The 26,971-nt window shown below is 45.5% G+C and overlaps 1 protein-coding gene across 1 annotated transcript in view; it reads left to right on the top strand.

Annotated features, from left to right (window-relative positions):
* LOC146835058 (vitamin D3 hydroxylase-associated protein-like) overlaps window positions 1-26,971 on the top strand; it is a 686,483-nt gene that overhangs the window by 626,318 nt on the left and 33,194 nt on the right. Inside the window, exon 14 of the mRNA XM_085602724.1 lies at window positions 9,434-9,579. Within this exon, the coding sequence (XP_085458850.1) occupies window positions 9,434-9,579 (146 nt within the window). The remainder of the gene's footprint in view (window positions 1-9,433; window positions 9,580-26,971) is intronic.

Raw genomic sequence — 26,971 nt, 5'->3', positions numbered from 1 at the left:
AGAGAGCTGTGTTGCAGAAGGTGTAAAAAGGGGCATGGCCTGGACCACCTGTCTGCAACACAGTACAGTGGCACTTACTGGAAGCACCTGGTGGGCTAGTTAGTTTCCAGGTGCCCTCAGGACAGAAAGGGAATAAATTCCCCAACTTTAAACACGCCACAGGGTGTGTTTGCACACATGTCACCTCAGACAACGCCCCCTCCCTTCACCACTGTGCAAACGCACCCTGTGGCGCATTTTAAGTTGGGGGATTAAGTCCCTTTGAATCCTGAGGGTCGTGGGGTCCAACTAGCCCACGAGGTGCCTCCAGTAAGCGCCACAGAGCTGCGTTGCAGAGAGGTGTAAAAAGGGGCGTGGCCTGGACCACCTCTCTGCAATGCAGGCCTGTGGCGCTTACTGGAGGTACCTGGTGGGCTACTTGGCCCCCAGGGGCCCTCAGGATTGAAGGGGAATTAATTCCCCATCTTAAAACGCGCCAAATTATTATGGGGGAGGGGGGTTGACGTGGCCCCCTCATGGGCCATTTCTGACCCCAGGGACCCCATCCCGTGGGGCCTGGCCACTTCGTTGGGGACCGTGGGGGGAGCCCCAATGCCCCCGCGGGAGCCGGCATTGCTTTTGCACAGGGGGAAAGTTCCAATCAGGTTTGGATTTTGGAAGAGAGAGCAGGTTTCCTGCTCTCTCTTCCAAAATCCAAATCAGAGTTTGCTATGGCAGGGCGGGAGCCGCAAGGCTCCCGCCCTGCCATAGCAAACAGCTGTGTCCCGGGGGTGGGCACCCCGGGACACTGCAAGAGCCGGCCCTGGGGGGTGGCGGTCCCCAGGGCCATGGAGGGCTCCAGGAGGGGGGCCCCCTCCCAACCAATACACAGCCCTGGGGAGGTGGTGGTCCCCAGGGCTCGGGGGTCCTTAACAGACCCCCAAATTTGTATTATAATGCCCCGGGGAGGTGTCAGTCCCTGGGGCATGTGGGGGGGCTCGAGCCCCCCACACAGATTTTTTTTTTAAACAAGAAGCCCCGGGGTTGGTGGTTGGTGGTCCCCCAGGGCTGCTGGGGTGGCAGTATGCCCCCGCAAAAAATTAATGAAAGCCCCAGGGGGTTGTGGTCCCCAGGGTTTGGGGGTCCTTGGAGGCCCCCAAACATTAAAAAACAAGCCCCAGAGGGTGGCAGTTCCCGGGGCTACGGGGGGGCCATGTGCCACCACACAAATATTTTAGCGAATCCCTGGGGGGGTGGCTGTCCCCGGGCTGTGGGGGTCTCCAGGACTCCCGCAATTTTATTTCAGCATGCCCCCGGGAGTCCGCGCTTTGTTTTGGTTTTTTTATCTTGGCCGGATTCGCTCACCCAGCATGAATTCGGTCAATTATTGTTTTTAAAAAATATGCTTTGTTGGGCCCTGGGGTTCATTGTGGGACCCCCTGAGCAGGCCTAGGGGGTCAGGGTGTTTCTACCCTGCCCCCTTTTCTTGATTTTTACATTTCTTTTTCTGTTTTCTTGTGCCTCGGTTACTGGGGCACAAGATGGCTGCCAACACTTCCAGGTTTGGAGTGTTGACAGACAATTAGAATAAAGCTCCTGGTCGGGAGGGTGCACGGATCCACCGCGCCTCTAAATATCGAAACTTTTATTTTTTTATTTTCTCAGCAACTACTGAACGGATTTACACCATTTAAAAAACAAAAGGTCTCTTTCTGAACCAAGGGCTACCTTTTTGCCAAATTTGGTGTAATTCCGTTCAGCAGTTCAAGCTGTAACTGTGTCTAAAGTTTCCTATGGGAAATTGATTTTCCGACCTCTATTTTTTGAATTTCTCAGGAACTACTGAATGGATTTACGCCGTTTAACAAAAAGGTCTCTTTCTGAACCAAGGGCTACCTTTTTGCAAAATTTGGTGTAATTCCGTTCAGCAGTTCGGGCTGTAGCCGTGTCTAAAGTTTCCTATGGGAATTAACATGGAGAAAACATGTTTTGGGACCCCCCTTTTTTCTTGGCCCCCGCTTGCCGAATCACCCCGAAACTTTCAAGATAAGAGCTGACCGGAGTGGGCCATAAGTTTTGATAATTTTGCGACTGCCAGAAGATAATATATATATAAATATATGTGTGTGTATATATTTATATATGTATGTGTGTGGATAAATATATACATAAATCCCACTAGGTAGTTATAGTAAGGTCAGCATTCTCTTCTAAATATAATTAGTGAATTTCTGTTTCTTTTTAGTTCAAAATGTTAATGTTGTTACTGACACCGTCACCTAACTATAACATTACTGTAACCTTTGTTTTTTTCAGTAAATATATATAAATATATTTATAATTGTAATCTCAAATTTCTATTTATTGGTGGAAATCTCCCAAATCCTCCCTTTCTTTTACATTTTACTCATAAGCTGCCTTTACCACTACCCACTGCTAAACCCTTAAATAACCCTTACCACCTGTTGAACTTGGCCCCCCTCTCTCCCAAACTGTTTGCCTTCACCCTTCTAATCTTTCTGAATTTGTTTTTGTTGGCCTTAGGACTTTTCCACTTTACCACAGCTGACCAGTGCTAAAGTGCTCCTGCTCACTCCCTAAAACATAGTAAAGTTGGCTTACATCTGATTGGAATATTTAATTTACTTATAGGTCTCCAGCAAAGTGGTATACCATAAAACAAGGGCTGGTAAATTAAATACTACCAAAGGCACTGCAGCACTTATCGTGCCTCCCACTTAAGTAGTCCCCTATAACATGTCCCAGGCCCACCAATGCAGTCTGTTGGCTGTTTTAAACAAAATACAACACACGAGACCCAATCTATAGCACGGTACTTCTTTAGTATTACTTTGTGTGCAGGAATGAGAGATCACTTTCTTCTTCGTCAATCTCCCTTAGTTAAACATGGGAGAATAGTCCCACCTCACAATGACCGTGTACTTAAAACCAGAACCATACCCAAAGTCAACAGTCACTGGGTTCCCAAACAAGATTTTCAAAATACCCTGTGAACTCACAGGTGTATAGACCTATAATCCTGTGTTACAAAGTGAAAACACATTTTGAAAAATGAAAAAAGTGCTGACAACAAGGTAGCACCTCACGTGCGCAACACCAAAGCGAGCTTGCTGGTTAAGTATCACCAGTTATGCCCACGTTTATCATCATAGGTTGCAACATTGTAAAAGAAAAATGTAAACAAACAGGTGTCCAGAAAGATAGTGAACTTGGTGAAAATATGTGAGAACATCACACACTTCAACCTCGCTTATTTAAAATTGAGATAAACCCACCGCAACCATTCTTTATTCACAGCTCATGGGTGTATTCAAATTAAAAACATACTGCATGTTAGCAGACCAATTAAAGTTGGGCCGACATGTTTCATTGCCTATCTCTAGTGGCAATTTCTTCAGGGCACGAGGACTTCGTCCACCTTATCTGGACCCTTGAGGCGAACAACCAGTGACCGGTGAAAGCCAAGGCCACTCATACCAGCTAACAACCGCGTCACAAAGGCACCACCTAGACTGAGTAGTCCTGTATCATTCCAAGACACTTATGTTGTCAAGGTTCGCTCAATAATTCAGTGGTGAGCTTTGTCTCATTCCGTGTTTTAAACAGCCAATTCGACTTGGCAAAATGACACCCTTGTCAAGTTTAAAATTCTCTTTTTATTGCATAATAGTCACCCCTAAACTAGGCCCTAGACAGCCCATAGTGTAAGGTGCATTGTAAATAAAAAGTTGCACATTACACTTAAGTTTTACATGTCCTGGTAGTGAAAAACTCACCTATTCATTTTTCACTACTGTGAGGCCTACCTCTCGTAGGGTAACAATACATTTAATAAGTGATAACGTTTGAACGGAAATAGCTAGAAAAGTCATGTTTGGTGTCTGAGAAATGGTAATTTAAAATCCTCTTTAATTGTAAAGTCAGATTTTAAGACCCAATTTCGAAAATGCTACTTTTAGAAAGTTGGCATTTCCTGTCCTAACCATTTAGTGCCTGTAGCCTGTTTCTGGGTAATATGACTGGGCGTAGTTGACAGCTGACTTTTGTCTATTTCTCTCAGACAGCCACACTGTGGAAATTTATTTCGTATCTGAACATTATCTGCGCCATCTTGTCTCTCCCCAAGCGCCACACGCAGAAAACGTGCGACGGCCATTTTAGGCACCATGGTCTCATTGCCGATCGCCAGCGCGTCCCTCAGGCGCTGCAAACATCCCCCGCGCGCCGGCCACCCCCCCGCTCTCTCATACATGGGCCATAAACCATCTCCTTCTGCGCGACCCTGCCATGGAACCACATCCCGCGCCTGACCAACACCTCCTTTCATCCCATACATGGTCATACATCCTTTTGATAACCCCCTTCCTCTGCGCCCGATTGTTCGAACCGATCCCAGGCCATCACCTAGCCCTGCGGATGCAGTTTATTGCCCCTACTGTAAGGGAAACACCTCACATCAAAGGGATTACAGTAGATCAAGGCCCCCCACCCCCTGAGACCCGACCAGTCGCACACACCCCCGGGAATTGGCAGAATGTCCAGCTGTGTGATAGCCATCTCCTACTGTGGGTGGGGTGGGGACTTCTACTGTAGATATGTGTGGGAACGAGCTTGAAGTGGGGATTCCAAGGATGTCTTTCCGTACATCAAAGTCTCAACAAGAATGTGTTACGTGTAATAAAGCAATAAACTTGTGTATAAGAGGCCAGGCCTCAGAGATGTGGTTAGAGCACCTCGAGACGATACCTTGCTGTCCGATCTGATGTGTTCTGCTCCGACGGAATAAAACTTTGTTTCCTGCCTTCCAGTCTCCGGCGCCTGCCTCTTTTGTTGGTTAATCATCGAATGGTATAAGAGGCGATTACCGCCGGGCAATACTTGAAAGGTTATCGACTGAAACTGCCGCTACCATTTAACAACACAATAGAGGGAATAGGTGGGCATGGATGGGCTAATCGGGCAGGATGGGGGAGCAGACCTGGGCACAGCCCCAATTGTACTAGACTATTGTGCATACAGACATACTGGGAGCAGGACAGGGAGGCAGGAGTGTAGAAACACTTCTGAAAGGGGAACCTCCAGAAACTTCTCCTATTTCAAAGGATGCATCAGATATAAAATAGGACCCTCAGACCCACTCTTCAGTTCACGTACTGGACCTGTGGAAGGACTTTCAGCGGACTGCTTGCTGATGTAACCTTCTGTGTACTTCATAAGACTGCTTTGCTGCACCAAGAAGGACAGCTCTGCTGCCTGAAACCTGCTCTGAGCCCCCAGAGGTCTGCCCTGCTGCTTGAGCCCCACACTTCTACTTTAGCCCAGTACTACCAGAGTGCCTCCAAGGGTTAGTTGACTGGCCTCCTAATCAGAGTCGCAAGGATAGACATGGCTTCAACCATCTTGAACCCACACCTGGGCCCAGCCTGAGTGAGTCCTGACCCTCCAAGTTGAGCCTGTCGAGTCCTGGGCCCTTGGACGTTGTGTGAAAGGTGTCCAGATAGTCCAAATCCAAAACTTGGGACCTAAAAATATTTTGCCCAAAAAGTGCCACGAGAACTGAAAGAAGACTGGGACCAACCTGCCTGTCGATCCTAACTAGAGGCATCACTGATCGGCCTTGCAATGTTCTTCCCCGCATCAGCAAATCCTGTTCATTGGCTCCTCAGAGAAGATTGTCTGGCCCCGTGGAGCCCTCGTCGGCTAATGTCTTCAGCTTACTGTCTTCAGCTACGTCCCACTGGAAATGTTCTACTTCCAAAAAAGAGACTATGTCCAAGCAAAGGAATCTTCACAGTGACCTCTACCAGTGGTTCCCCTCCTCGGACACCACCAGCTGCCTTGCCCATCTAAACTTTACATTCACAGACATTTTTCTTCAAAATGTCTTCTAAGTCTGAAGGTAATGGGACTCTGGGCCCAATCCACTTTGTGCTCCATCACGGTTGGCCATAACTCCTCGGGATCGCCACTGGATCCCCTACCACATAAAATCTGGAAGGAATTGTCTTCGGAGCTATTTCCGGTATTACGGCAAATCTGTAACCAGTCCCTGATGGAGGGTTCAGTACCTACATGTTGGAAGCAGGCATCAGTGACGCCATTGCTAAAGAAGACAACACTAGATCCAGCCTGCATGAAAAATTATAGACCAATCTCTTTACTGCCATTTCCAATAAAAATTCTGGAACGAGTGGTTAGTAGAGCAATATCTCAGTTCCTAGAAAGTAACAATGTCCTGGATAAGATGCAATTTGGATTCCGTCAAGGACATGGTACGGAGACGGCCCTGGTGACCGTTATGGATGATCTTCGAATGCGAGCGGACAGGGGACAAGCGGCGGTCTTGATCCTCCTCGACCTGTCCGCCGCATTCGATACGGTGAACCATGGGATCCTTTTGTCCAGATTGGAGGAGGTGGGAGTGACGGGAACTGCTCTAAAGTGGCTTCGCTCCTATCTCTCTAACAGACAGCAGGCAATTGCTCTTCCCCCCTTGTGCTCCAGTTTCTCAAACATACCGCAAGGTGTCCCACAGGGATCGGCAATAAGTCCCATCCTCTTTAACATATATATGAGCCCCCTACCTACAATTATAAGATCTCACGGCGTCAATTTAGTTAATTATGCTGATGATACTCAGCTCATTCTGTCCTTAGAAGGCGAGCATTCGGTTCCTGTAACAGATTTTCATATATGCCTGCAGGATATAGCAACTTGGCTTAGGGAGAACTCCCTCCAATTTAACTGTGAGATAACTGAGATTCTATACTGTGCCACAGGAAGAGTTCCTCCTCCGCTTCCACCTAATTTCTGGCCAAGTACGGATGGTGTATCATTGACTCCTAATCTTGCCATACGTAACCTGGGTGTAACGTTTGACAATAAACTGACGCTGGAGAAGCACGTCAACAAGACAGTCGGGAGCTGCTTCAGTTTGATGCGAGCCTTTCGGAAAATATTCCCATTGTTCTCATCAGAAGCAAGGATGTTGATAGCCCGAAGCACCATTCTGGGTAAATTAGATTACTGTAATGCTCTGCTTCTGAACTCACCACAGTATCTGATCGAGAGACTGCAGAGAACACAGAATATGGCGGCAAAGATAACCTTGGGACGACCACGTCGTTCCTCTACCTTGCAAGCCCTCTCGGAGTTACACTGGCTGCCAATCCCCCAGAGAATTCAATTTAAAGCCCTTTGCCTATTATTTAAAGCTCTACATGGACAGGGGCCAAAATCTCTGCAGGACAGTTTTAGCTGGTATACTCCACTTCGGCTGCTCCGCTCCTCTTCATCTAACCTTGTGAGGGTGCAGAGAGTTAGGAAAGTTAAGTCAGGAGGTCGAGCTTTTTGTATAGCAGCCCCTCGACTCTGGAACACACTCCCATTGGACATTAGATAAATAGATAATCTGACACAGTTCAGAAAAAGAATCAAAACTTGGCTATATGTTCGGGCCATCTCCCATCTCTCCCGCTAATCCTACTCTGACAGTAGTCCTTGCTCACCCAGCACACACTCTAACATAGCGCCAGGTTACCCGTAGGGTGTCAGTAGCGCTTTATAAGCAACTATAATAATAATAACGTTCGACTTTGCCCCTTTCTTGCGCAACTAGATGTACATGGTTGGAACTTTGATCTTTTAGGCCCTAGATATCACTTTCAACATTAAAAATTAATGACTCTAGTAATACTGATTTGATTTTTGGCATTTTGGTATCAAATATTTATTAAAATGTACTCTATTTTCCTAAAGTGCTGTGGGATTGTTCTTGTGTTGTGTTTTCACTTTGTTCCTGGGCAGTCACGAGGAAGGCGCCATAAATTACGCTGTGAAAGTCGATGGCGTTTCGGCCTATATACAACATTAGGCCATCATCAGGACCATGTTACAATAAGTTAGGGCACAGTGCTGTAAGGGGAGAATAAAAACACTCAATAGTGAACCAAGAGAATGGTTTAAAGGAGAAAAGGGAAAGGCCATGATGGCAAAAGAGTGAGCCCAAGCGGGATGATTACAACAGGCAAGGCTGTACGACCACTAATTAATGGGGCTGGCTAGCGCTCTAGCAGAAAACTAAACCGTGTCAAGGCTCAGAGAAAAAGGGAGAAGTGATTGGTTGCAGCGGAGGGCTGAGAACGGTCAGTTCTCAGCCCTCCCCTTACGGCACTGTGCCCTAACTAATTATAACCTGGTCCTGATGATGGCCTAAAGTTGTATAAAGGGTGAAACGCCGTCGACTTTCACAGTGTAATTTAGGGCTTCTTTCTCGTGTTTGCGCCCTTTTTCCACTGTATATACTCCCTCATGTGTCACCTGCGCCATTCACTCCTTCACGAGCACTTGTACACAGTATAACACAGGTTACATGACATTCAATGTAACACAGTGCTATTTTGTCTTTGAATATATGACTAAATATATGAAAATGTTTCTCATTTACCACGTCTCTGCAATTTATTGTCTACCTGCTCCCCTTCTTTGCTCACAGCCATTAATTGTGCTACCTTAGAAATTGCTTTTTAAATGATACTCTTAAAGACACTGTTAAATGCTATACACTTCTACCCTGTCCTCTACCTCCTGTAGTTTGTTACCATATGTATTGTCTGGCAGTATAGCAGAGTGAATGGAATGTTTGCAATAATATATTCTTAATCTTCGGGCCACAATTTTGAAAAATTTCATTCTGGCAGTTAGACTCAGCCATCTCTTCTCCTGAGGTCAGGAAATTGAGTGCCATTACATTTGGAATAACAACACTTGTTACTTACATTACTTAGAATAGCAGAATTGTAGTATGAAGCGCTATATAAAACACATTATTGTAATTGTCAGAGTTTACCAGAGGTGACAAATGGCAAATCTAAATGATCGCCTTTTTTCTTAGTGATGAGGTGTCAAAAATGCTATGCATTTTCATATAATGAGATATTGCAGATCTCATTGAAGGGCTATGTGCTTAACTGTAAAGCAACTGATTAAAGTCTTGACTCTATTTAATTTCCCTGCAGCCCTGTATCTGAGGATGCTGTTTGACACTGGCAAAATAGCAAGACATGGTGTATTTATTATTTCGATTTTCGAATTTGTTTTATAAATAATTTTGATCCTCTTCCAGAATGTCTCTTGCTGTGATTTTATCATGGCAAAAGTTGAGAGGATGTCACTTCCTGTGATGTAATTTGGTTAAATGTCATATGATGTCACTTCCGCTAAACCTGGCATTTTGGTGAATTGACGTCCATGTTCCAGAGTACATATTTACTATTTAGTGCACTGCCACTCTATTATTCACAGCAGAACCTGGTGAACATGTTATTGTACGTTTTGCATTGTTTGGACAATATCTAAACTGCAGTAACTGCGTTTTTACTCAAGTAGGACATGTAGTTTCTTTAATGTGTAGTTTCTTTCTGTTTCCTTTCAGCTGCCATTTGCTATACAGTGCTATTCAATATCCTGAACTTTCCCTCGGGCGTGGTACCTGTCGGAACAGTGACCGAGGATGATGAGAGACAGCTGAAGAATTATACAAGTGGCTATAATGATAGCTGGGACAAGATCTTGAAAAAGGTAAGTGTCTATCTGTGGCCCTAATTCTAGGGACCTACCTGAGGAGCTACATGACAGGAGCATTGGGATTTGCTTTAGCTTGAACAATAAAAACTTTGGAAAAAACACAAATGATCTCACTTGCATTTTCATTTATAACATATGTCAGACCTATTGTCGTTACCAGTGCAATCTTTTAATTTGTTGGCCCTTCATCTGCAAGAGTTACACTGTAACATCTTTAAAGCAGACAGTGGCATGGCAGGGTTATCACTCTGTGGGTTAGTCCCCCAGTGTCCCACATCTCCCGCCCAACTGGACGTATTGGGGTACGTATTGGTGAAGCTTTCCCAGTGACAGCCAAAAGGGATGTTGCTTCGTGGGAGCAGTATCTGCCTGCTTCCTGCTGGGGGAATGGTGACTGGGGTAACCCTGAATGACTCAGATCGACAGAGCAGCTACAGGTGCTGACGACTGCTTCAGAAAGTAGCACAGTGGGTACCCTGGAAGCCATAAGTAACATCCATGAGAAGAGCATGTTTTGCTGGAATGTTGAATAGAAAATGTGCTGTACTGTTAACAGTATTGTGCTCTTAATTTAGTATTCAATATCCAAGCAACTCCTGCTTTTCTTTTCGTAGTCTGACCATCATGCTAGGCAGCAGTACGAGAGGCCAGATGGCATGCAGCAGGGAGAGGACACCTTGGATTGTTCTGGCACTGCTTGGGCACATCTGTATTTAGGAAAGGGAAAAGTAGGCATTTGTCCACAGCCCTATTATGCAAATGACCTGCTGGTAAAGGGATCTCTCACTCTCTCTTCCTCACTTCTGTCTCTTTTTCCATCTCAGCCTCTCTCCCTATCTGTGCCTACATCAAGTTCTGAATTTGCCTGTGAATTCTGTTTGTTCCTGTCTCACCACTGGTCCTTATCTTTGTCCCTTACTTTTTGTCTCTCCTCACTTTTCACTTGCTCCAGCATCACTCTTACTGGCCTAACTCCTCTTTACTTCTTTACCTAATTTTCTGTCTGCCTCATTCTAGCTTACTTTTCACCTCACCTTCCTCTGATTAGTGTACTTTTCTCTCTAGCTCAGCTATCTCTAACGTATTTCTCTCTATCTCACCGGTCACTAAACCCTATATGGTTCTCTAACTGCCGCTATGATACATCTGCTTTACCAGTTTTTCTTTCTCATGTCTTTCTTTACTTCACTAACCACTTCTGCCTCACTCTCCCTCTTCCCCCTTTCTCTACAACTCTATATAACTATCCTCTTCTCTATCTCAACTCTACCTCTCCTCTCACTCTCAAATATATCTCTCTCCATCTCTATTCTGGTTGTCTGAGATTATAATGCATGTGTTTACAAGGCTTGCTTTTACATACATCCTTTACCTTGTAATTCCTTTACCATGCATGTCTTTACTAGCCAATGCTTTTACCACGCATGTCTTTATCACAAATATACCTTTAAATTGCATGCCTTTACAATGCAAGGTAAGCATAAGTAAGGTAAGTAAAACCCCTACTATTTAAAAAAGAAATATATATATATATATATTTAAATTAAAAAAATATATAAAAATATATAAACAGATACCTCGTGAAACAAGGCTGCATTAAGCCACTTAATGTGGCCTAACTTAAAGTGGCTTAACGCTGCCTTGTACATAAGGCTCCCTTTCACGCTATGGTTAGCGTGAAAGGGGTGGGCAGCGGGTGTTGCAGAAGGCGTTCCACCGCAAAACCCATTCATTTTGACACTGCCCCCTATGTACAAGGGTGGCGTACATAGGAGGCAGTGCCAAAATAAGACCAGGTAAAAACTGGTCTTAAGATGGTAAAACGAGGAGAAATGCCTTGTGCAGTACACATGGAAAAAGCAAAATGCCATTGTTTGTTTATGTACAGGTAGGCGTCCCTTAAAAAAAAGATGCCATTTTGTAACTATCATGTGTGCTGCATGAATCCAACTCCACCACGTGGTGGAGTTTGCCACCGCAGCCCACCCCCTAAACATTCAGTTCTTACTGCTTACACTAATCATGTTGAATGCGTTGAAATCCTTTGGCTGCTTCGAGCTCCCGTCCCTTCTCTCTGACATGGTATCCATAGCAGGCCTTCAGGAAATCGAAATCTACACAAGGAACACGTGGTGAGTAACAGTGAAAGGAGTTGCGAAGGCACAATGGAGATCTCTTCTGCTGAGGAATGAGGGACAACTCACTCAGATGAGGAGAGATGAAGTGAGGGGAGGGGAGCTTGGAAGAGAATCGACACCCACCATGCTTCCCCCATTGCTGACCAGTGTAGGTTGGAGGATCGCAGACATTCTAGTGGGTATATTGGGTGAGCATGTGTATAATCCGGAAGTTGGACCTCGGGATGTCCATGCAGAATATGTTTTTCAAAGTCTGCCCATCCCAGTGCCTTGAAGCGTCCTCGCAGAGTCTGTCCTCAGAGTTTGAAGGTCCTGCACTTCAAGGTGTCTTCACAGAGATTGCTAGGCGCTGTAGTTTCTGGTGTCCTCAGTGTTGATCCTCTCTGAGACAGCCCACACAGGGTCTACCCGTGCAGTAGGCAGATCTGGAATATTAATGACATGTTGGAGGACAGATTGGACAATCAGATAATCACTCACAGCAGTGCTGGCACTCGGCGAAGTGAGGATTAGGAGGGTTAAATAATGTGTGCTTTTCCTCTGAATGCAGCAGAGTCCTGAGGAATGCAGAGTGTGCCTAGTATTCAGCAGCTGCCTCCCGGCTCTGCTCTTCACCATATGGAGGGTGCTGAGCCCTGCACAGCCGCACACAGACCAGTCCTCCCAGCCTAGGCTTCATTGGAAGCCCTGAGGCCCTCTGGGAACTGGAGAAGGTGCTAGGGCAGCCAAGGCCCTGTGCTGGAGGGGACAGGGGCGCAATGTAGGCCCTGCAGCTCCTGCGGTAACCCTCCTCCCAAAGCACAGTGTGACCTTTCATCCCATGTGGAGCTTGTGATGGGAGCAGGGAGCACAGCAAACTGAAGCCGGCAGGGTGCTCTTCACGCACAACTGGGGAAAAAACTGCAAGGCCCAGGGGTCATTACGAGCGAGCTGAACTCCGCGGAATTCCACTGAGTTTGTATGCAACCCCGCAGAATTACGCATAGTGCAACTCCACGAGATCCGCCCACCCTTAGTTTAATGGAGTGTGTACATATATTTAAAACAAGTATCTCAAAATGGATTTCATTGTGAAGCACTAAGAATATTACTTTTTTGTCATTGTTATTACTCAGAAATGTGAAAGAATGTGTATATATACATCAGTTGCGAAAATGAAATAGCATTAAAGTCATTCATGTTTTAAGATGTCTGGCAAAGTAGCTGAACCAAAACTTGTAGGCGGCTGAGCAGACTTCAATTAATAAACACTGGTGTTGCAACAATTAAGAGCAAGCACGATTTGATTCATGCCTTAGCTGATGAAACATTGCGGACTATATGTGTATGTATGTGTGTGTGTATATAGATATATATACATGAATGTAAATTCGTCTCTGATGCTGCCTTGATTAGGAAGACGAAGAACGGACCCAGACTTCGGTGCCAATCACTGAGATTTTTATTCAAATTTCTCTGTACCAGTCCGCCATGACGCGTTTCAGCCCCCACTCGGGCCTTGATCACATGACGTATGATATATATATATCAGAACGGATTCCTAGTCCCTTGATCAAGCCTTCGTGAAGAGGCGAAACGCGTTGGGTTTTTGGCAAGAATAAAAGACCTTTCCATCAAATCACTACGAGTGAGTGCAATCCTTTTCTAGTCCAAAAAGCTAAGGGACTAGGAATCCGTTCTGAAATATTAACGACTGGATCCTGTCGTATGGACTCTGCACCGCGCGAAAAACGGAGCGCCGGCGTCACAAAGGGATCCATCCTGTATACATATATATATATATATATATATATATATATATCCTCGCTCAGTTTCCACTGTTCCAACGAAGCACTCTCGGGCGGGTGCGGTTTGCGGTAGTGGAAACCGCTATTAAATTGTCGCTCCAATTTCTCTTACTTTTCCAAGAAATTACCGCACTCACGGGGGACATTGAAGTCGTTCTTTATTGACGGCTTACAGCAAACAAAACAGACGCGTTTCGGCGATAGCCTTCTTCGGTGTCAATAACACAACGGAAGGAGCATGTTTAAAAACGTGATCTTGGAGCATGAAAATCAAGAAGGGACTAACTTTGCAATTCATAAAGCGGGTGCCATTTTGTAACGGTGCATTTCATATATACATATATACAAAATCATTAGGTCTGCAATAATATAGTCAATATGGCATGATATCCTTTAGACCAGCATTAAATAACAAGGTATATCGCTAGACAGGAAACGCCTCTGAGCATATAAAGCCGTGGATAGACCTAGGGACTAAGTACCCGAAAGGATTGAATAGTGGGGAGGAATTGGTAGTCCACATAGGCCTATAGATGACAAGAGCTTTATGCAGATAACTTTTGGGCTACACTTTAAAACTGAATATGTATTATTTCCTGCAACCTGTTGATTTCTGAAAATATTGTAATCATGTGATCATAAATCGATTGAATTAAATATGTGATTGACATCGGGGTAACAAGAGGGGACGTAAGCCGATACATGGCGTGATTTGCAGATGTAAATAAGTGCCTAGGGGTGCCTTGAGGAAATGCTTCTAAAGTATTAACTTGTATGCCGATCCACGGCTTTATGAATTGCAAAGTTAGTCCCTTCTTGATTTTCATGCTCCAAGATCACGTTTTTAAACATGCTCCTTCCGTTGTGTTATTGACACCGAAGAAGGCTATCGCCGAAACGCGTCTGTTTTGTTTGCTGTAAGCCGTCAATAAAGAACGACTTCAATGTCCCCCGTGAGTGCGGTAATTTCTTGGAAAAGTAAGAGAAATTGGAGCGACAAAATATATATATATATATATATATATATATTACCTACTGGTAGGCGCCAGTTGGTAGTTATAGTTAGGACCAAGTTTCCATAGGAAGAGCATTTTTTGTTTTGCCTATAACTTTGGCGTCGTTTGATGAATCTTCATGAAATTTTCCAAACTAATTTTTTGTTCATATCACCTCCTATGTTGAAAGTTTGGGGGTGATTTGTCAAGGGGGGCCGAGAAAAAAGGGGGGTCCCAAAACGTGTTTTCTCCATGCAATTTCCATAGGAAACTTTTGATAAGGCTACAGGTCGAACGGGTGAACGGAATTACCCCAAATTTGGCAGGGAGAAGGGTCTTGGTCTAGAAAGCACGCTTTTGTTTATTTGTTGTAAATCCGTTCAGTAGTTTTGGAGAAATATCAAAATTTACAGTTATCAGTATTTGGAAATTCTGCCATCTGATTGGCTGAGGCGTTAGGAGCACGAGCTTGCTGGTTATTGGCTGCGAGCGGTGCGAGCGGTTGCAACTAGGAAGTGTTGGCAGCCATTTTGTGATTCCGGTGAAGCGAATAAGGGGAAAAAAGGGTGAAAAAAGTAGGAAAGAGGAGGGTAGGAGCACTGTAACCTCTGTGGGGTGTTTAGGGTGTGCTATACAGGGGTGCGAAGCGAACTACTCATCCCACTGGTCTGAAAGTGCTGGGCTACGGAAATTAAGTGAGGTATTGCCTAGAGTCTGATGCTGCTAAGGTGAGCTGCTGCGGGACTCGGAGATTAAAGCGTGAGCCCAAACTGTGTGTCTTATGCTGTGAAGTCATGTGCCCTCTTCGTTGCACCACACCTGTGGAAGTAGCTTCAGCATGTGTTTATACCTACTAGGACAAACTACTGACCCCTACTGGTCTGAAAGTGCTGGGGTATGGAAAATGTGTGAGGTATTGTCTAGAGTCTCATGCTGCTAAGCTGAGATGCTGCCGGACTCAGGGATAAAAGCATGAGTCCAAACTGTGTGTCATATGCTGTGAAGTCATGTGCTCTGGCCACTGTGCCACATCTGTGCAAGTAGTGTCAGCATGTAGTTATACCTACTCGGATGAACTTTTGTTTCAAACATTGTAATTTGTGTATGGTGCTTAGGGGGTGTTATACAGGGAGTGCGAAGGTAAATTTGCGCGTATCAAATCAATTCAGTACTTGTAAAGTGCAAACTACTCACTCGTACGGGTCTGATGGTGCTGGGAGTGTAAGCTGCTGCTGGACTCTGGGATAAAGCCGCTGAACTATGGACCCCTACCGGTCTGAAAGTGCGGGGTATGGAAATTAAGTGAGGTATTGCCTAGAGTGCTAAATTGAGCTGCTGCTGGACTCGGGGATGAAACCGTGAGCACAAACTGTGTGTCCTATGCTGTGAAGTCATGTGCTCTGGGCGCTGTGCCACACCTGTCCAAGTAGTGTCAGCAATATTTAGTAGTAGAAGGAAGTTTTGTTTGGAACACAGTAACTTGTATATGGTGCTGGTAAGTGATCCGCAGCACTGCCGAAGGCAGTGCACCCAGGACATGCAGCAGACGTGCAAGGTATAGGTGGACGTGAATGGAGTCGACCATGTGTTCGGGCTGCCCTGCTATTCGTCAGTGGCTCTGCTTGTAGCTGCACTGGCTTGCTGTGTGCCAGTCTTGTGGATGAAATGGCACAGCTTGGTGCAATGAGCCAGGTCTGTGTGCAATGAGTGCAGGGCAGGGTTCTGGTGGGAGTACGTGTGAAGGCCATTTCACGCATGCTAGCTACGACGAAGAACTTTTGAGTGTGGCATGTCCACTTGTTGTCATATCGGGCAGCGCGTAGTGTGGGAGACGGATGCAAATATTATCGTATCTGTCAGAGGGGGCTGGCCACTTGCAAGTTCCTTTTCGGAGCAGCAGATGTGTTAGCGCAAGATAGGTCAGACAAAGAACCTTTCATCCTTACAGTAACTTCTCCAGCTGCATTCATACAGGATGTGTACAAAGGCCGGTTGTGGGTGTTGTGGGATGTCTGCGACCCTGGTCATCATGGATGAGATGCCCAGCACATGGCACATTGGTGGGTTCACTGTGTGCTACGTTGCCAAACAGCTGATCCTCCCTCCCACCAGCCCCCACACTTTTGTGCGCTACACTGTTGTATCCCGTGCACTCCTATGGCACACCTTTGTAATGCCTATTCGCGCATGTCCTGCGGCATTCCAATCACACCGTGACACTGCCGTTTGGAGGTTGTGCATGCCACTTTACAACATCGACCGCTGCGGCCCTTGTGGCGGCCACACCAGAACACAGAGACACACTTACCGCACTTCTTACACATGAACATAAATTGCACAGGTGCACCTCGTGTGTTTTTGCACGGGAACGTCTACTCTGCATCTCATTATCAACTACAGTTGAGATAAATCTAACACACTATTCAGAAGCTGGTTCAAACTGCAGACATCAACAGTATTCCCGTGATAACTGCCCCAAAATTTAACACCATGTTGGACACCACCAAATAACAGTAATAAGAACGAGAATGAGTCACACAGCACTTAAGTAACAACCAAAAACTTTATTGAATTTTTTTTTTACTTCAAACTTTATTTTTTCGTAAACGTATATATAAAGGATAAATTAAATTTAACAAAATGAACACAAAACAACAAGGCGGAAGACTCCTGTCGGGACCATGAATGTCGCGCACACAGCCTGGAAAATAAAGAACAAAACAAGGACATGTGTAATGGGCATATCAAAGGAGCGAGACACAGAGAAGGAAAAAAAAGCCAGAGAGAAAAAGATAGGGAAGGAAAGAAAGGGAGTGAGAAAGGGAGAAGGGAGATAGAGAAGGAAAGGAAGGAAGAGAGTGAGAGAGAGAGAGTGAAGAGAGGGAAGTGAGAGAGAGAGAGAGAGATACTGCCGCCCCTGCGCATCCATGACCAAATAATTACCTGCTGCCACCGGAGTGCCCGTTAAAGCTCTGCGGCCTGGCAGATCTCACAGATGTCGCTGAGTCATGAATGGCGGAGACCACATCAGCTTCTCCGCGGCCCGGCAGATCCCAAGATCCCACACATGTCGCTGAGTCCTGAGTCATCAATGGCGGAGACCACATCAGCTTTGGGTGTCGCTAACCCTGTGCAACGCAAGTCAGCGCCACGTGGTGGTAGGCCGCTGACGGCCATACAACTTAGGGTGCGACTAACCCTGTGCAAGTCAAGTCCACGCCACATGGTGGTAGGCCCCTGACGGCCACATCAGCTTCGGGTTGCACTAACCCTGTGCAAGTCAAGTACGCGCCACGTGGTAGTAGGCCCCTGACAGCCATACAGCTCTGGGTGTGACTAACCCTCTGCGCAACTTTTCATGGACTCTTTATGATTGAGACGCATGGAGCGTCCGCCATCCAGTCACCACTGGCAATAAAGGATGGGATGTTGTCGATGCGTTATATTTGCGTGGTCACATGGCCTGTGACGCATGGGTGTGGTGTGTGTGCAAACCTGCCCTCAGGGAGTGGCCGTGACATGTTGACAACTAGAGCACTGACCTGAACACCAACAGCGAGTATGCCTGCGTCAGGTAGCTATGTGGGGGTGTGAAAACGTGTTTTCTCAATGAATTTTCCATAGGAAACTTTAGACGAGGCTACAGGTCAAACTGCTGAACGGAATTACGCCAAATTTGGTAGGGAGAAAGGTCATGGTCCAGAAAGCGTGCTTTCTTATATCAAGTGAAAATATAAAAGAAAGGTCCCGGGGGCAATTTAATATACCGGAGCTCTGTCTGTGCGAGATAACCCTTTCACGCTCCCTCTTCCCAACATCACCGCCTCACAGCTATAGCGTTAGAAGCCAGTCCGTTGGCTCGCAGCTCTCTACCTTTGCGAGCTAGTACGCTGCTGTGCCTGTACCTCAGCGAGCTACTACGCTGCTGTTCCTTTGGGTGCGGGCGGCTCATAGTACTGCGTCTGTGAGTCAACCGGACGCACCGCAGTTGTTCCTCTGCGAGCCTGGGTGCAAACTGTTCATAAGTCACACTACATAAGCTTCGAAAAGCCATTTTGTGATTCAGTCCGTCAGCTGGCATCTGTCCGAGGCATTTCTGAAAACATACCGGAGTTCTTTCTGTGAGAGATACCCCTTTCAAGCTGCCTCTCACCACATCAGCAGGTAACACACCCTTTTCCCACATTACCAACATACCCCCAACAACCTTCTTGGGCCCAGAATTATCCCTGTGCAGTTGGACAAACAAGAATCTTAGTCATGTATAGATTTACATATAAAATATTTTATTTAAACAAAACAACAACAAATAAAACTGAAGGGAGTCTGGTACTGTGGTTGCTGCCACGAAGTTGGGGTTACTGTCATTCAGGACTCAGGACACAGTTCCACATGTGGGATCGGCTTGTATTGATTAGGGTTAGTGGCACCACATGTTGCGCCTTGTGTTGTACAGGGTTAGTGGCACCATGTGTGAGCGGCCTTGCATATGGAAATATGCCTGACTGATCAAAGGGAGTCTGGTGCTGTGGTCGCTGCCACGAAGTTGGGGTCACTGCCATTCAGGACTCAGGACACAGTTCCACATGTGGGATCGGCTTGTGTTGAACAGGGTTATTGGCACCACGTGTCGCGGCTTGTGTTGAACAGGATTAGTGGCACCACATGTCAAAAATTCGAATTGTGAGCTCTGTTGCCCGCAGCGTGGACTGTTATTGAGTGTTTGTTTGCACTTGAAGATTAATTTGTTGATTGTACTAAAGCTATAACTGATATAAAAAAAGTTCTTGAAGTAAGGATACTAAAAGGATATTATGTAGGTTTTAGGCCTGTGATAGTTACTTGCCTAGTGGACTCTGTAATTATTGAATCAAGATTTAATTTTAATTGTGAGTCCTACTGACCGCAGTGTAGGCGTATCATCAAAAGATGAAATATGTATAGAATACACTGTCGAAGTGTATGAGCTTGTGATGCTGCTTGGTGCGGCTGGGTCGCAGTGGGAGCTATGTCTCTTGCCTACTGCGTAATCTGCAATCGCGACTGTATCTGAATTGTGAGCCCTGCTGACCGCAGTGTAGGCCGGAGGTAGTGGTGAGCAAGGGCCCACAGCCACATGCATAGGTTAGTGGCCCCACCGGCCTGCGTAGTTTAGGTTCAGAGACACCACGTGTCGCCGGCCTTCCATATGCAAATACGTGTCACTAATCGAAGAGAGTCTGGTGCTGTGGTTGCTGCCACGAAGTTGAGGTCACTGCCATTCAGGACTCAGGACACAGTTCCACATGTGGGATCGGCTTGTGTTGAACAGGGTTAGTGGCACCACTTGTCGCTGGCCTTGCATAAGGCAATATACCTAACTGATCAAAGGGAGTATGCTGCTGTCGTCGCTGCCACGGACTTGGGGTCACCGCCATTCAGGACTCAGGACACAGTTCCACATGTGGGATCGGCCTGTGTTGAACAGGGTTAGTGGCACCACGTGTCGTCGGCCTTGCATATGGAAATATGCCTAACTGATCAAAGGGAGTTTGCTGCTGTGGTCGCTGCCACGGACTTGGGGTCACTGCCATTCAGGACTCAGGACACAGTTCCACATGTGGGATCGGTTTGTGTTGAACAGGGTTAGTGGCACCACATGTAGCGCCTTGTGTTGTACAGGGTTAGTGGCACCACTTTCGCCGGCCTTGCATATGGAAATATGCCTAAATGATCAAAGGGAGTCTGGTGCTGTGGTCGCTGCCACGGACTTGGGGTCACTGACATTCAGGACTCAGGACCCAGTTCCACATGTGGGATCATTCAGCTTGTGTTGAACAGGGTTAGTGGCACGACGTGTCGCAAGCTTGTGTTGAACAGGGTTAGTGGCACCATGTGTTGCGGCTTGCGTTGAATTCTGCCTCAATAAGTCCACGTGGCGATGACTTGTGGTGCATTGAGTTAGTGGCACCTGAAGCACTCAGCGTGTGTGCACCCTGCGATGATGCATGGTCTGGGCGGGCCTCACTGGTAGCAATGTCTTTACATGCTTTGAAAGAATCTTCATAGCAGTCAAAATCACCAAGTAATTCCATTTCAGTCCTCCAAGGTTTGAAGAGTTGCAGAAGAGCTAAATAGAAAAACTCTCTCTTATCTGGAGTATCACAACTTAATTTCCTGTGATTAATCAAATTTCCTTTGGCATTCTTTAAGAAACATCCATCAGATCCAATTACAGCATATTTCCCTTCATTTATTTTCTCTGTAACATTTTTTCTAAAACTATAATGTTGCAGTATTTCGTACAGACATATGTTTTCCAGGTATGGACTACAATTTGGATAGTATGCAAGGAACAATAATTGAGTTATCTGCAACAGATTGTATGTCCATATTTGCATTCCACATCTTCAAAATTACTGGATTGTAATCATTAATGTACTTCGATTCTTCTGTTCTTTTTATATTATAAGTATTTTTGGATGATTTTCGAGTGATAGTATGCCTCACTGCTGACATAAAACTGTTCGCTCTTCCTTGCGATGACTTATGGTGCACTGAGTTAGTAGTACCTTTAGCGCTTAGCGTGTACATACCCTGCGATGATGCGTGGTCTGGGAGGGCCGCACTCTGATCATTGTCTTTTGTCTATTGAATTCTGCCTCAATAAGGCCACGTGGCGATGACTTATGGTGCACTGAGTTAGTAGTACCCTTGGCGCTCAGTGTGTACGTACCCTGCGATGATGCGTGGTGCGGGGGGTCCGTACTCGGAGCAATGTATTTTGCCTGTTGGATTCTGCCTCAATAAGGCCACGTGGCGATGACTTATGGTGCACTGAGTTAGTAGTACCTTTGGCGCTCAGCGTGTACATACCCTGTGATGATGCGTGGTCCAGGGGGGCCGCACTCGGAGCAATGTCTTTTGTCTATTGAATTCTGCCTCAGTAAGGCCATGTGTCGATGACTTGTGATGCACTGAGTTAGTGGTACCTTTGGCACTCAGCGTGTGCGCACCCTGGTATGATGCGTGGTCTGAGAGGGCCGCACTGGGAAAATTGTATCTTGCGTACTGGACTGCATCATCTGTAATCGCTACTCCATCTGAATTGTGATGCCTGCTGTCCGCAGTGTAGATCACAGGCAGTAGTCTGTACAGACATAAGTCTGCGGTGCTGTGTCGCTGGGTTCGCAGGGGGCCTGTGTCAAGGAGACCCGCGGTCATGGCGGCAGCCTCGTGGCAGGGCGAGGCCCGCCGCTCTAGCACATTTGTTGGACTTCACAGTTCAAAAGTGAACCACGCCCAGTGCCCCGGCCCATTTATTCACACTCCTACGCTGAAGTGGCATACGTCGGACCAGCCCACTCCGGTTACGCTTATGCTTACAGGGGTGGACGATACAGCTACATGACTGAGATCGTCCCTAGTGTGTGACGTAACATGGTTGGTTCCACTGTCCACAACACTTCAAGCACCAGTAGTATTTGTGCACATGGAGAGGTATGTGTTCTGCATACTGAGATGTGTCCAGCACATCACCGCTACACTTTGCGTTGTGTGCATTGTTATTCATGGGTGAATTGCTTCCTTCACATATAGTTTGTTCACAACTGTCCCAATATTCAGCTATTGTGTGGCTGAGGGGCCATGCCATTTTCGGAAAGTTCACTGTCTTGGTGGTAGAGGTGGGGTCCAGGGGGTGGTGGTGGGTGTTGCAGCGTTCTTGGGTTTTGGAGCTGCTTGATCAGTAGGTCGATGACATGTTTTAGTCTTCAGATGTGGCTCTGGGCTGGGCTCCCTTTCATACTGTATGTAGTTGTTTAATATTTAAAAAAACAAGAAGACATTAAATAATAAATAAAAAAAATACAAAAACTATTTTTAGAATATTAAAGTTACAAAACATAATTTTTTTTTCTCAAAATTACTGATTAAAAACATAGGTTTTATTAGAAATTAGTATTTAAATAACCTTTGAAATTCACAAAAAAACATAGGTCTCAGGAAGATATTAGTATTTAAAAAAAAAAAAAAAAATTTACTGAAAAAACGATTGCCACATTTCCCAACATTGAGCTATGATATGGCTAAGGGACCAGGCGGTTTCTGGAGGGTTCGTTGTCCTGTTGTGCACTGCCTTGGTGGTAGTAGGGAGAGGGGTTGTACGGGGGGAGATCCTGAGGGTTGTGGCAGTGGGTGTTGTGTCCTTCTTGGGTGTCGGAAAAAAACTATAGGTTAAATGAACATTATAATTAGAAGTTAGCATTACAAAAAATTGAAATTCACTGCAAAAAACATAATTTTCAGGGACGTTATAGTTAGAAATTAGCATTTAAAAAACTTTAGAAATTCACTGAAAAAACCATGGGTTTCCGGGACGTTATAGTTAGAAATTAGCATTTAAAAAACCTTAGTAATTCACTGAAAAAAACATAGGTTTCTGTCACGTTATAGTTACAAATGAGCATTTAAGAAACCTTAGAAATTCACTGAAAAAGCCATAGGTTTCAGGGACGTTACAGTTACTTGGACATTTGACTCATATAAAACCAGAGAAATTCGCCAATTTTGGGGGCATATTATCAAGCCAGGCGATAAAATTATCGCCGCTTTAGCGGCAGAAAACTGCGGCTAAAACGGCGATAATGGGCTTGATAATATTTTCTATGGAATTCCAATTGAAACCCATGTTAGATGTCCTTCACATCTAACATGGGCTTCAATTGGAATTCCATAGAGCATATTATCAAGCCCATTATCGCCGTTTTAGCGGCAGTTTTCTGACGCTAAAGAGGCGATAATTTTATCTCCTGGCTTGATAATATGCCCCATAGTTAGTTGAGCTAACTGTAACTCGCGCGCCCGCAATGCACTGGTGATGACGTCACATATTACATCACTCATGACATGGTCAGTGACATCACTCATGACATCTCAAATGAAAATCCACTCGAATAATTAATTGAATCTCGAGTCCTTTAATGAAAAATGCAGTACGACATACCATTTATATAACCGCTAAACACATGTGCACTCTTGACTTTACATATGATTAAGACTCTGCCTGAGTCGAAACGCGTAATGGTTTTATGCTTTTTTGTTTTGTCACAATAAAGGATTGAAACGAAGGACTGGCTGGAGGGCCTGTTTCACGCTGCCAAAGGGTGCAGTGTGTGTTTCATTTGGAATATTTTGGGAGTGACGTTCCCTGACAGGCCCCGGTCCGTGAGGCTGGGCTTCCCTGGCGTCAGGTTTCTTTTGGAATATATATATATTACCTACTGGCGGTCGCCAGTAGGTAGATATAGTTAGGACCTATTTTCCATAGGAAATCCGCAACATTCTATTTGGAATAATGTTGGCGCCGATTGACAAATCTTGCGAAATGTTCCTAACTTTTGGCCAGCTCTGGTCCGCTCCTGTCCTGAAAATGTCCCGGTGATTTTTCAAGCGGGGGCCGAGAAAAAAGGGGGGTCCCAAAACGCATTTTCCCCATGCATTTTCCCATAGGACCTGTTGACGCAGCTACAGCCCGAACTTCTGAACGGAATTATACCAAATTTGGCAAAGAGGTAGTCTTCAGTTCAGACTCGTGCCTTTTGCTTAAATGGTGTAAATCCGTTCAGTAGTTCCTGAGAAAACTAGAGTTAAAAAGATAGATATATCTATGGCCTTGGAGGATCCGTGCACCCTCCCCGCACCCAGCGCACACCCTGCTGTGCACGAGCTGTATTCTAATTGGCTGTCAACACTCCAGATCAGGAAGTGTTGGCAGCCATCTTGTGCCTCGGTACAGGGAACCCTGCTCTCGCTTCAATGAAGCAAAGCTGATTGCTTTTCCACATGGGGAGCAGCATGTTAGCTTTCACCCCCCTCTCGCACTGAGAGGGGGGTGAAACACAAAGGAGAAAAACATGTAAAGGGGGCATGATGGACAGTTCCTGACCCCCTAGCAGGGGTCCCAGGAGGTCCCCCAAGGGCAATTAAAAAAATTAAATTTTTTCCGGTAATTCGCCGAGTGCGCGAAGCGTGCGCGCACTATATAAATGAAAAAAATTCCGCGAGGTTCGCGCAGCGTGCGCGCATGGTATAAAAGCTTTAAAATAAAATGGCAAAGTCAATCCCCCCCGTGTGCACACGCTGCGCGAAGCGTAGCGTGTGTGCATGTCATATCCATAAATTAACAGTTTATACCAATACCCTTAACAACAAAGCGTATCTTGTGCGGACGGTGCGCAAAGTGCACCGTGCGTAAATGGCCCATTAAGCCTAACGTGTGTGCGCGGTGCGCGTAGCGCACTGCGTGCCCACCGTGCGTGCACGGTGCGCAAAGTGCACCGTGCGTGCACGGCACTAACTGCGTAAAGTGGGAGCGAGGTGCGCAAAGCACACCGCGTGCTCACCGTGCGCGCACGGAATGAACTGCGTGAAGTGGGCGCGCGGTGCGCAAAGCGCACCGCGTGCCCACCGTGCGCGCACCGTGCGCGAAGCGCACCGTGCGCGCACCGTGCGCGAAGCGCACCGTGCGCGCATGGCACAAACGGCGTAAAGTAACTTAGCATGTAAAAAACCGTACAAATTCACTGAAAAAACCATAGGTTTCACACACGTTATAGTTAGGAATTAGCATTTAAAAAACCTTGCAAATTCACTTAAAAAACCATAGGTTTCACACATGTTATAGTTAGCTGGGCATTTTCCTCATGAAAAACCAATGAAATTCCCCCGTTATAGTTAGTGCAGGCAACTATAACTCACGCGACCGTAATCCGCTGCTGATGACGTCAGATATTACATCACTGATGACATGTGTCTTTCTGAAAAAAAAAAAATATATATATGTATAGCTAAAAAAAAAAATGAAGAAGACATGGGTATATAAATGTGTAAATACAGTGATGTAATATCTGACGTCATCAGCAGCGGATTACGGTCACGTGAGTTATAGTTGCCTGCACTAACTATAACGGGGGAATTTCATTGGTTTTTCATGAGGAAAATGCCCAGCTAACTATAACATGTGTGAAACCTATGGTTTTTTAAGTGAATATATATATATATATATATATATATTCACTTAAAAAACCATAGGTTTCACACATGTTATAGTTAGCTGGGCATTTTCCTCATGAAAAACCAATGAAATTCCCCCGTTATAGTTAGTGCAGGCAACTATAACTCACGTGACCGTATATATATATCCCACTAATTTCACACTACTGAGATCAGCCACAGCACCGGTGCACGGAGATCAGTGCATTACGCTACTGCTATGTGCCAAAGTACTATGGCAATAGTAGTGATCTTGACACGGGGACCCACAAACTGCCTCTCCCACCACAACACGCCCACCACACTGCAATACTACCCTCCCCTTAAAACACTGTTTCTGACCCCTAAACACTGCCTACTATCCCTTTCCCTACCATCATATCCCTAAAACATTCTGGATGGTTGCCTGTGGTGTCCACTGGATGCCAATGGGTGGCTGGTCCCACGTTAGAGTGGACAGGGTGGAGGTACCCGTAGTACTATGAGTAAGGCGGGTGGGGTGATTGGGTGCCCACATATGCCCAGTGGGCCGTGTGCCTAACTAACTTTTCAGTGGTAGGGATGTAACAGATGGTGGTGTTTTGGGTGTGGGAGAAGTGACTGGGGGTTTACATGCTTACCCATTGGTGACAGGCCCATCCTACATTTAGGTGGTGGGGGGTGGAGAAGGCAGTGGAACTTTAAAATTAGAAGGGATCATTGGGCTCCTGCACATTCTCCCTGATACAGTTTTAGATTTAGAGATGGCAAATTGGTATATAGGAGTAGTACGATCCAAGAAACCCTTACGTACATACTACTGGATGGCTTATAAAGTGAAAAATTAAAAAGTAAACTGTTTTATAGGCATTTTTGTATTTTCCAGAAATTAAAGTGTAGTCTAAACTACTGGGATTTTTTTATGTTTTGGATCATTCACCTCAAATTCCTGTTTAAAACGTGCAAGAGCCGCGGCAATTTTAGACTTCAAAAAGCCTCTCCTGGAATTGGTGTTTTCATGCAGTTAAATTCGATAACAAATATCAGGGTAGTCTGCTGAGCAGTTTATTTTATTAATAATTCATGTAATGCTGTTGGATCGTCTTCTTTCGGGCCACAGTAACTCAACACTACCAAACATTTGCCTTCCCACTTATATAGATCTACCCATCTGCTTATTTGCTCCAAACAAGGTGATTATAACCACTGTACCACTGTGAAGCCATTTCTTAAAATAGTCATTATCCGCTATGCCCTGCAGATGCAGAGGAATAAATAGTGTTATCAATCCATTTCCAGGAATATCTTTTTTGTGATTGTAGCGTTAAATGAATTTCCTCTGCAAGAACAGTAGTTTCCCCAAGTTATTTAAACCATGTCATTGTAACAAACTATTCTAAAAGATGACCCTTGACTTGCAATCAAATCATTGTATCAGTGGCTACATGTTAATGTA

Source organism: Triturus cristatus, chromosome 4_2 (genome assembly GCF_964204655.1).
Source record: "Triturus cristatus chromosome 4_2, aTriCri1.1, whole genome shotgun sequence".
Lineage (NCBI taxonomy): Eukaryota > Metazoa > Chordata > Amphibia > Caudata > Salamandridae > Triturus > Triturus cristatus.
This window is presented reverse-complemented; position numbering and strand designations above follow the sequence as displayed.